At 43.8% G+C, this 10,732-nt stretch overlaps 1 protein-coding gene across 1 annotated transcript in view; it reads right to left on the reverse strand.

The window, feature by feature from the left end:
* LOC124080045 (myelin-oligodendrocyte glycoprotein-like) overlaps nucleotides 1–6,059 on the reverse strand; it is a 77,712-nt gene extending 71,653 nt beyond the window's left edge. Inside the window, exons 1-3 of the mRNA XM_058573093.1 lie at nucleotides 5,729–6,059; nucleotides 4,408–4,490; nucleotides 2,713–3,060 (exon numbers count right to left, since the gene is read on the reverse strand). Coding sequence (XP_058429076.1) covers nucleotides 2,822–3,060; nucleotides 4,408–4,490; nucleotides 5,729–5,787 — 381 coding nt within the window. The 5' untranslated portion in view covers nucleotides 5,788–6,059 and the 3' untranslated portion in view covers nucleotides 2,713–2,821. The remainder of the gene's footprint in view (nucleotides 1–2,712; nucleotides 3,061–4,407; nucleotides 4,491–5,728) is intronic.
* Between the last annotated feature and the right edge of the window lie 4,673 nt (nucleotides 6,060–10,732).

The raw sequence follows: 10,732 nt of genomic DNA on the forward strand, positions 1-10,732 counted from the left end.
AACATCAGGGAGGAAGCTTTCATGTTGAATTCTGGGAGTTCTAGGGGAAAGATCCCTTACCAGAGGGAATAAAAGGAAGGAGCACAGGGACCCACACAGGGCAGTGGGCTCTTATCCCCAACTGTGAGGCCCAGAGCAAACAGGAATAATTTGGTCCCACACTCCCTCCTTGAATCTCAGTCTTCTCACCTCACACACTCTCCTAGGACATCTGCCTCTCTGTGTATATCATGTACAAAGTTGTATTGAGTGACCACCTTGTCTCCTGAATTCTTTTCCCCTATACTTATGTTCCCATGAGTTATCTTTACCAGGTTTCCTCACATACACTTCAAACTCAAAGCTCCACAATTGAATTCACAAATTTGCACCGATTGTGATAAAAATGATTATTAAAATATCCCAAATATTTCATCCTTCTTTATAGACAGTTCTCCCACTTCCACAGACTTTTTACTGCCTTTGCCTTATGCCTCTGGGCCCAGTCATAGGATTTGACTTCACCAAGGAAAAATCACCTATTGTGACTTATGCAGAAGTTTCAAAAGCACTTGCACCTTGATTTTATCTTCTGCCATTTCCACAGGAAAACAATCCTGGGCTACCCAGTGGAGGATGAACTCATGTAACATTTCTTGGTCAAACAGCTACAGCTGCCCTAGGTCAGCCACATGACCACCTGAAAAATGAACACACCCAAATAAGGTGCATGTGGTGAACTTTTCAGCTGACTGTAAGAACAAACAAAAATTAAAAGTAAAGATTAATTCTCCCTGTTGAATAAAAAAGATACTCTTCCTTTTTCTTATACCATTTTTTTAAGGAAACTACAATTACAAATAGGTACTTTCTCCACTTTTGAAATGTTTATACAGGATTTTGAAAACTGGTTAGTTTTGATGCCAGTTTTTTGGCTTAGGAATGCCTTTCTCAAAGACTTGGGAACCATTTCTAGGAAATGTAAGTATCGAGGAAGATTGCAAGCCTTTGTCCCCTTTTCTGGTGGAAAGGTAGGAGCCTACATTATGTGGGCATATTGTTCCAAGTTGTAAAACTACCTGCTGTCATAAAACTGGAGAAGTTTATTTTTCATCTAGATAAAGCCTAAGACACAGCTCATTACCCAAATACCAGGTAAATTTAGAATAAGTTACATGGAATAAATACTGCTTTGAGCCCTCTTAGATGAGGATTATTTGTTGTTTATCTTCAAAACAGGTATACAAGAAATTTTATATGCTTGGCTATAAAAAAAACCTGAGAGTCATATCTGTGTAATCCCTTTTCAAATCAACCATGATATGTATCATATTCTAGTTTGATGTTTATTCAGTAATAAATGTATTTTATCCTAGCATATATGATTTTCTTTTAATTATATTTCTGAAACATGACTAATAATGTATGAATAAACCCAGGTGATATTAGGCAAGTTCAACCCCAATTAGTCGAACTCACTCAGTGCCTGAAATAAATACATTTTTATTGCGGGATGCACCTGAGATTGTGGCTGTTACACAGCATTATCAGAGCAGTAGAATTGAGACATATTTATCAATAGTCCTGCCATGAAACAACAAATAGTTCAAATAAAACCTTGGAAGTCTCTAAAGTCTTCTCTTCCCCCTCCAAACTTCATGCCCACAAATCTATTCAGTTGAATCTAGTTTCTAAACCTGTCTGACCCTTCTTCTCCCACCCCACTGCCATGCCTCAGGTCAGGCACTCATTCTCTCCACATCATAACTGCACTCCATGCCTCCTTCTTGCTCACCTCCCATCCATCCATTCACAGCTAACAACATGAGCATTCCCAGCATGGCTCTGTTTAGGATTCCCCCTACTCTGCATCCAGAGTCCATAACACAGCACACAAAGTTTTTGCAGATCTGGTATCTGCCTTCCTCTCCAAAAGTTCTCTCCAAACTCTACCATCTGAGCCCCTCAGGGCTCAAGAACTCAAGTAGCCACAATCACCATGTTGGATGCCCTCTGTCTTTGCACTTTCCAGCCCGTCAATCTCCAGGGCTCTTGTGCCAGCCCAGGTGTTCACTCCCAGTGAACTCATCCTGACACCTGAGAGTGGTGTTAATATAGGACCATCTCTTTATTCCAGTATTGCCAATTCTTACCATCCTCCCCTCACTCCTCCTACCAACCATGATGGCCTCATTATACTCAGAAAAATCAATTAAACTCCAACTCAAATGTTCCATACCAGGTGCTCCCTCTTCATTAAACTCTGGTCCCCCAGATATCCACCTGACTAAATACCTACTTCCTTTGATCCTTGCTCAGACTGTCAATAAGGCTCTGCCTGAGCTCCTATGTAACACTGCAGCTTGTCCCAACTTCCCAGCCCACATCCTTTGCCCCTTTCTTAATTATACTTAGTCTTTTGTCTTAAGTATTTATCACCTTATAACATTTTGTACTGAATTGTTTATTATAACTTTTGTTCCTTTGCTCTAGAAGGTGACCTCCTTACTGATGGGATCTCTGTTACACTGATATATCTCTGGTAGTTAGAACAATTCCCCACATATTTTAGATGCCCCATATACAGTGTTTGTATTAAATCAATGAATAAAAGATGAGTCACTTTTTTCTTCCATTTCACCTATAAAATGTGAGGCTAAATTGGATGATCTCTGATATTCCCACCAAACCCAGTACTCCCAAGGTCTCTAGAATAGAGGTCAAGTAACTAACCTGCCACCTTCACTTCAAAATCAGCCTCATCATTGAAGCTTCCATGTCTGAAGAAGCAGGTGTACATTCCATTGTCAGAAACCTGGACCTTGTGGATGTGCACGGAAGCCTAACCCTCAGTAAGGATGTCCCTCACCAGTGAGGTTCGCCCTCTGTACTCAGCCATATGCTTCTCAGTCTGTTCCCATTGGTTCCAATAGATGAACACTGCTTGTGAGAATGTGGTGTGGAACCACCCCAGTTCCATGTTCTCTGCATTCATGGCTGGGACTAGGGCATAGGGCACTATGGCATCCTCGCCCGGTAATGCCACAATGGGGTGTCGAAGGCCAACAACCTGGAACTGCTCTGTGGACAGAGACATAGGGGGAGAAGGCTAAAGAGACACAGACCAAAAAAAAAGAGAACATCACCATCAGGTGGGAAGGCCAGGAAAGCTGGGGCAGGTCCCACATGAGATGACCCCAGAGGTCTGATGAATTTGGAAGAGGTTTTTTGATCATAATGATTTGGCCAGAAATTATACAAAAGACACTCCCTCACTGGCCTCTGCTCCTAGTCCCAGTCTCTCCCATGAAGAAATCTCTAATTCAGTGGTTCTCAAGCTTTCATAATCCTGAACCACTAGGATGCCTTATAGAGCACACTCACTGGACCCCATTCCAGAGTGTTACATTCACTAGATCTGGGTGGAACTATGAATGCACATATACAAGCAGTTCCAAGGATGGTCTGGGGAGCACTCTTTGGGAACCCCAGGTCTAACTTACCCTTTTTCAGGACAAACCTGAAAACAAAGGGCACACCGGTGGCTTAGGTCAGCACTCTTTGGTCATTCAACCAAACCTAGAAAATTCCCCTATTCCTATTCTAAATTTTTTCCTTCAGTCTATTATTTTCTCCTCCACTAAGGGAAGAGAGAAATAGATATACACTTTAAACACAGAGTCAAATTCTACTTACTTCTGTGAAACTCCTGCTTTCGAGATTCACAGAAACTCCCATCACTGCATGTTTAAGAAGTAAGTTCACCTCACTCTCTACCCCCTTGGTGCTCTTGGTCTTCTGAGGCTACCCATTGTAGCCTCCACATGACTCCCTACTTCTCTCCAGACCTGACAAGGTGGACCACCCTTCCCAAGACCCCTCTGAACGCACCTGCTGCTTCTCTCCCCATGGGCTCTAGTCCAGCAACACTGGCCTCTGTGCTTCCTCACCCCTCAGCACACTGCCAGCTCTGCACAGGCTCCTTCCCCTGCAGGAACCCTCCTTCCAAATGGTCCTACAGCTCACTCCTCCTTCTCCAGGGTTATACTCCCATCTACACAGCACCTCACTGAACACTGCTGCCTGCCCACACCCTGACTCCCATGACTCTGACTGCCACTCCCTGCCCTGCTGCATTTCCCATCACAGTCATCTCCTCCAACACACTTAGGTCTCTCTGCCTAGGTGCATGTATTACTCACTGTCTCTTATTAGAAGGTAAACTGTATGACAGAATTTCTGTCTAATTATTTCATACAATAGCATCTAAAAATCAACATTTCATTAATATTTCAGGAAGAAAATGATTGAATGAATGCTTTCAGCACCAAAAAAGGGGTGGCAAGAAACAAGAGGGAAAATGTATTTTCAAATGTTTTTCTATCTTGATTTTTAAAACCACAAAGGAAAACAGATGGGGACACTCACCTGTGGACAGCTGGACAAGGAGAAGCAGGGAAGCGAGACAGCAGAGCAAGGAGCGACTGCAGCGCCCTTCCATATCTTTAGAGCTGGGGAGAGAGATGGGGATGAGGGCCGAGACCTGCAGGCAGGAGGCAGGTCCAGCCCAGAGCTCCAGCACATCAGCATAGAGAGCAGGGCTCAGGGCTGGACAGCAGTCCCCTGCTGGAGCAAAGCATTTCCTACTGGCACATCATACCAACAGGGTGCTGGGCCTCCCACAACCCTGACACTGACAAACAGCTGAGCCCAGAGTCCTTCCAGCTCTTCTGGGAAGACTGTGGGACCAGGAAAGCTTTAGAGTTACCTGGTAAGAAACTGTTCCTTCCTTTCCAATGCCAACCACAGGGCAGCTCTACTAGGCCCAGAACACCAGGCTCTTTCCCTCCCCTTACCTGGAGCTCTGTGGTGGAAGCTATTCCTCTATCTCTCTGTTATTCCACACCACTCATGATCCCCCAAAAAGGAGGGCCTAGATTCAGGGTCCCCATCAGGAAGAACATGCAGCTCCTGATTCCCCCTTGTTCTGCCCCCTAGTTATGCCCAGGTTTGGCCTGGGCAGTGTCAGAGATATTCACCTCATGAAGGAGGCTGTGGTCCCATCACAGGAGCCCAGAACCCTGTCCTGCCTTTTTAGATGGGGAGTTCACCTAAACCTGAATCTCAGCCCAGTCCCTTCCACTGTGGGCTCAGGACATGGTGCTTCATTTGGCAGGTGCCAAGCACTTCCCCACCAACAACTTTGTCCTTACCATCTTTTTCTTTGAGAAAGATTTCTGCCTGAGAGGTTAGGGACCCTTCCTGGAGACAGGGCATAGAGATAAAAGAGCCCTAGTCAGAGAAAAGACCCCAAATTACCTACTATTTGGAAGGAGCAGGGGAAGGCAATCTGTGCTATTGGAAGGGCAAGTTCAGGGAGCCAACTTCTAGGCTACCCTCCTGGCTCAGCCACTCTCAATGTGACCTTCTTGGTCTCAGTTGCCTTATCTATATGATGGGCATAGTCACAACATCTATCCCCAAGTTTACAACAAATATGATGTGAATTTATAGTCACTAAATGTAATTAGAACAGGATTGGTCCCAGAAAATGTTACAGAAATATCATTAAAACAAATGAATAAAGGAACAACCCTTATTAGGCTTCTCCTGGTTCTTCCTAGAACAAGACTTTCCACCGACTCACACCCACTGCCTCTCACACTACCTCATCCTCTGCTTCTTCCTGCCACCAGCTTCTCCCTGGTTTCCTCCTCTTGGGTCACAGGTGTCTTCAAAGCCAACTTACCTGCTTCTCTGTTCTCTCACCCATGAAATGCTGTGACTTCCTGGAGTGTCTCTAAACATAGCAGCTGGAGATAGGTCAAAGTTACAAGGGCCCCAGCAGGTCCCAAATCTGCCCTCAGAATCTGCACCTTCCCCAACCTGCTCTCAGACACCAATCCATGCTTCTGAGCTCAATGCTGGAGGCCCAAATTTTTCATTCCCAAGAGGCAGTTGGTCCCCAGGAAACAGGGAAAAAGCAGAGCCACACATAAGTTGCAGTGATCTCTGCAGAGTCTCTGACACTGGGGCCCCCACTAAGACCTGCCAGTCAGTGGAGCAACCCTCTCTGTCTCCTTCCACCATCTAAACTGAAAGCTTGCAAAAAGATCCTGGGCAGAGTGTGCCCTGCCCTCTGGACATCACTCCCTTTACCAGGAAGAAGGCAGCAGAGCAGAGCAGCAAGAAAGGGTAGCCACAATTTTCCTGGAACACTGAAGAAAAACTGCACTTAGAGATGCAATGCCACCACCAATCCAAATGCCACCACAAATCCCTTTCCAAAAAGCAGACTCCTGGAGGCCTAGAGATGTCAGGAAAATCTTACAAAAAGAAGAAAACAAAATTATATTGAATCCCCACTAGTTATCAAGAACTGTGCTACATAAATTTTACTTATGACATTTCATTATCACAACTGCAGAGATAAAGCCATGAGCCCTGCCATCTGGTAATATCAGCCTAGTAACTTCATAGTTGAGGGAGAGGCTAGATGTGCCAGGGGACTGCCTCCCACCACCACAACTCCAGCCCAGCCCAGCCCCCTGCCCCAGGTAACTCAAGTGAGCAAGATCCCGAAAGGGACCTTGGACTCTCAGTTGCTGCAATTACAGGGCCAGAAAGCTTATCTCACCCTGCCCTGAGCATTCTCCCTCCTAAGGTTGCCCTTTCTCTTCCATTTGGGGAGGTAGAAAGAGCGACAAAGTGCAAGTCAGCTCTCCTTAAAAAACACTGGCAGAATCCTTGAACAGCACTGGCAGGGGAGGCCGAACATCAGCACTGTCCTCTCCAAGGTCATCAGAATCACCATTCAGCTGCCTTGACAAGAAACACTATTCACCAAACCACAAATAATTTTCTTGTATAAACTTAAATGATTCTAATACTAATGAGGTTAATATTGACTTTCTTTTATGACCAACATGTAATAAATTTCTCTCATCTTTTTCCTATATTAAGTGTTTTCTAAATAGCTTCAGATAAATACCTAAACCATAAAACAATGGTTAATGAAATGCATTGAAATTCTAAAAATTTGACAGTTGATATAAAGTACTTAACTCCCCCAAACCCCCAATTTTATTCATACTGTGGATTGAACACATTCTGAAATATCCAACCAGAAGTGGCTGAGAGACCTCCTTATGCCTCTCTCTCTCTCTTGGAGCCAGGGCCTGGCCCAGCCATCCTCCCCCGAATTTAGCTGCTGAGCCATCCTGGCTGGGGCACCTGCCCAAACACCCTCTGCGTGAGTATCCACCCCTTCCTCATCTGAGATTCCAGGGACTTAAAGTATCCCTCCCACTCAAGCCCTGAGATAGAAAAGGGTAAGAGAGTGAGGCCAGATGGAAAAAAAAAATATATGCATTTCTATAGAAAGTTGAGTGAAATGTATTAGACTAATGAAAAGCAAACAATAACTAAAAATTTAAAAGGAAATACAGCAGACTTAGAGAAAGCAGCCATAAAAAGGAAGGAGCAGGGCTGGGGGTGTGGCTCAGTGGTTTGAGCTCTTGCCCAGCACATGTGAGGGACTGGGTTTGATCCTCTGCACCACATAAAAATAAATAAAATAAAGGTATTGTGTCCATCTACAACTAAAATTTTTTTTTTTAAAAAGGGAGGGTCGAGGAGCCTGGCATTGGTCTGACCTATCAGGAGATGAGACACCAGAATGCACACATTGGCCCAGAGTATCTGAAACATGTTCCCCAGTTACTGCAATGTCAGATCAGTTGCAGAGAGCCAGCACAGGCACTGACCATATTGGGACCCATCAGTGACCCAGGAAGAATTTACTGACCCTCCCAATAACCAGGTAGATCAGGCCCATGTATGGTCATGGGTGAAAAAGGTGAGTCCTAGTGGAAGGGATTTCAGAACGGGGTCATGAAAAAATGCCTAGAGGTCTCAAAAGTTGACTTCTGCCCCTCAGAGATGTAGAGAGGGGCCTAGGCCAGGAGAGGCCCTGTCCAGCCCCAAGAGGCACATTCTAAAAGTCCCTGGGATGCTGCACATCCTGTTCCTCTCCTGTCACAGAGACTCCTCCCCCCAGGCACAGCCAGGGCCTCTGCTCTCTAATAACCACCAAGAAATACTTAGGCACACCATTCACTGAGGGTCATTTTACCTGGAACATTTTATACTTCATTCCCATGATGATTTAGTAAAATACCATGCGTTGGTTTTCACTGTCCTCATTCTAGAGCTGAGGGATGGAGCCTTTACAATATGTGGAAGCTATCCAAGATCATAGGGTCACGCGGACAAACACTGACAGGGGCAGGTCTGCCCCACAGCACAGTCTAAATCTAAAAGAGTTGGGGGCACCAGCACTTGGTGTGTTCCAGGGATCTGTAAGGCAAAAGAGGAAGCAAAGAGTATATTATAACTTTCATCATAAAAATTTTACTCTTACATCAATTTGTTTTTAGCTGAATAGTATGTGTACATATTTGTTAGCTGCGTGTTCAAAATACATGACTTAGGACAGGCATGTGGGGCTGGGGTTGTGGCTCAGTGGTAGAGCACTTTCCTAGCATGTGTGAGGCACCTGGCTCAATTCTCAGCACCACATAAAAATAAATAAAATAAAAGTTCATTGACAACTAAAAAATATTTTTAAAAAAGGAGGGCCTGTCTGCAAACATTTGGAAACTCCCTCCCAGAGAGGAAGGAACAACAAGCACCCAGCAAGAGGATGCTCCATGGATGCCAGATCACTCTTGGGCCTATCACTGCCTGTCACACAGGCAGTCTTGCCGGGTTTCCTTGGCCTCTCCTGCCCCCTTGTGACTAGAATATTGCAGACAGAAAGGGCAGTTCCCAGAAGGAAGACAGAGAGGGTATGGAGGTGCAGACAAGAAATCTTAAAACTGTAGGGAGCTAGGGTTGTGACTCAGCAGTAGAGAGCTTACCTAGCATGTGTGAGGCACTGGCTTCTATCCTCAGCACTCTATAAAAAATATATGAATAAAATCAAGTTGTTTTTTTTAAAAAAGGAATCTTAAAAATGTGGAAGGGAATCACATGGAGTCAGGCCCCAAATTCCTTAACAAGACATCTTTAGCACAAGAGTTAAAATCAAGAATCAACAAATGGGATGAATTCAAACTAAAAAGTTTCTTCTCAGCAAGAGAAATAATATGGGAGGTGAATAGGGAGTCTGCATCCTGGGAACAAATTTTTACCCCTCACACATCAGATAGAGCTCTAATCTCTAGATAATACAAAGAACTCAAAAAGATAAATAACAAAAAAAAAAATCAACAAATGTGTCAAGGACCTGAACAGCCACTTCTCAGAAGAGGATATACAATCAATCAACAAATACAAGAAAAAAATATTCACCATCTTTAGCAATCAGAGAAATGCAAATTAAAACTACTCTAAGATACCATCTCACTCCAGTAATAATGGCAGACTTTATGAAGTCAAACAACAACAAGTGCTGGCGAGGATGCAGGGGAAAAGGTACATTCATACATTGCTAGTGATACTGCAAATTGGTGCAGCCAGTTTGGAAAGCAGTACGGAGATTCCTTGGAAATCTGGGAATAGAACCACCATTTGACACAGCTATTCCTCTTTTCGGACTATACCCAAAAGACCTAAAAAAAGCATACTACAGGGACACAGCCATATCAATGTTTATAGAAGCACAATTCACAATAGCTACACTGTGGAACCAACCTAGATGCCCTTCAATGGATAAATGGATAAAAAAATGTGGCATATATACACTATGGAATATTACTCAGCACTAAAAAATAGCAAGATCATGGCATTTTCAGGGAAATGGATGGCATTAGAGCAGATTATGCTAAGTGAAGTTAGCCAATCCAAAAAAAAAATGTAAAATGTCTTCTCTGATATAAAGTGGGTGACTCAAAATGGGGTAGGGAGGAAGAGCATGAGAAGAAGATTACCTCTAGATAGGGAAAAGAGGTAGAAATGGCAATGGAGGGAGAAGTGGAATTGCATGGAAGATGGAAGGAGGCTCTCATCATTATACAGAATACAAGTATGACGAAGTGAGGAAAAAGAAAAAAAGAAGTGTGCCATATTAGATTGGGTAGAGAGAAGATGGGAGGGGAGAGGTGGGGAGGGGATGGGGGAAAAGGAAGGACAGCAGAAATAAATAGACTTTATTATTGCTGTATGTATATACGTGACTGCATGACCAATGTGATTCTGCAACCTGTGCACTCAGAAAAATGGAAATTATGCCCCATCTGATTCAAATGTATTATATGTCAAGACCATTGTACTGTCATGTATAACTAATTAAAACAAATTTTAAAAATGTGGAAGGGATCGAAGGAAACCAGATATAAAATATCAGATACTGTATGTTTCCAAATATGTGATGTTAAAGAATAGACAGACGGAAGCTGTGGTAACAGAAGTCATATGAGGAGATCTCTGGCAGGCTGAGGAGGTAGTTAATACAGGAAGAGAGAGCAGGGAGCCTCCTGGGGTGAAGGAAGGATTCATATCTTCATCTGGGGTGCTTCCTCAGATATACACAAATGAAGATCAGTGCATTCATTCACTTTAACATTAAAAAGAAAAAGAAACAGCTGATCACAGTGGCACACACCTGGAATCCCAGAAGCTCGGGAGGCTGAGAAACAAGGATCCCAAGCTGGAGGCCAGACTCAGCAATTTAGTGAGGATCTAAGCAACTGAGCAAGAGTATCTCAAAATAAAAAATGAAAAGGACTGAGAATGTGCCTTGGTGATTAAG

The sequence above is a fragment of the Marmota monax genome, unplaced genomic scaffold, assembly GCF_021218885.2.
Source record: "Marmota monax isolate L192 unplaced genomic scaffold, Marmota_monax_Labrador192_F-V1.1 WCK01_AAM20220418_F8-fsc00632, whole genome shotgun sequence".
NCBI classification, from domain to species: Eukaryota; Metazoa; Chordata; class Mammalia; order Rodentia; family Sciuridae; genus Marmota; species Marmota monax.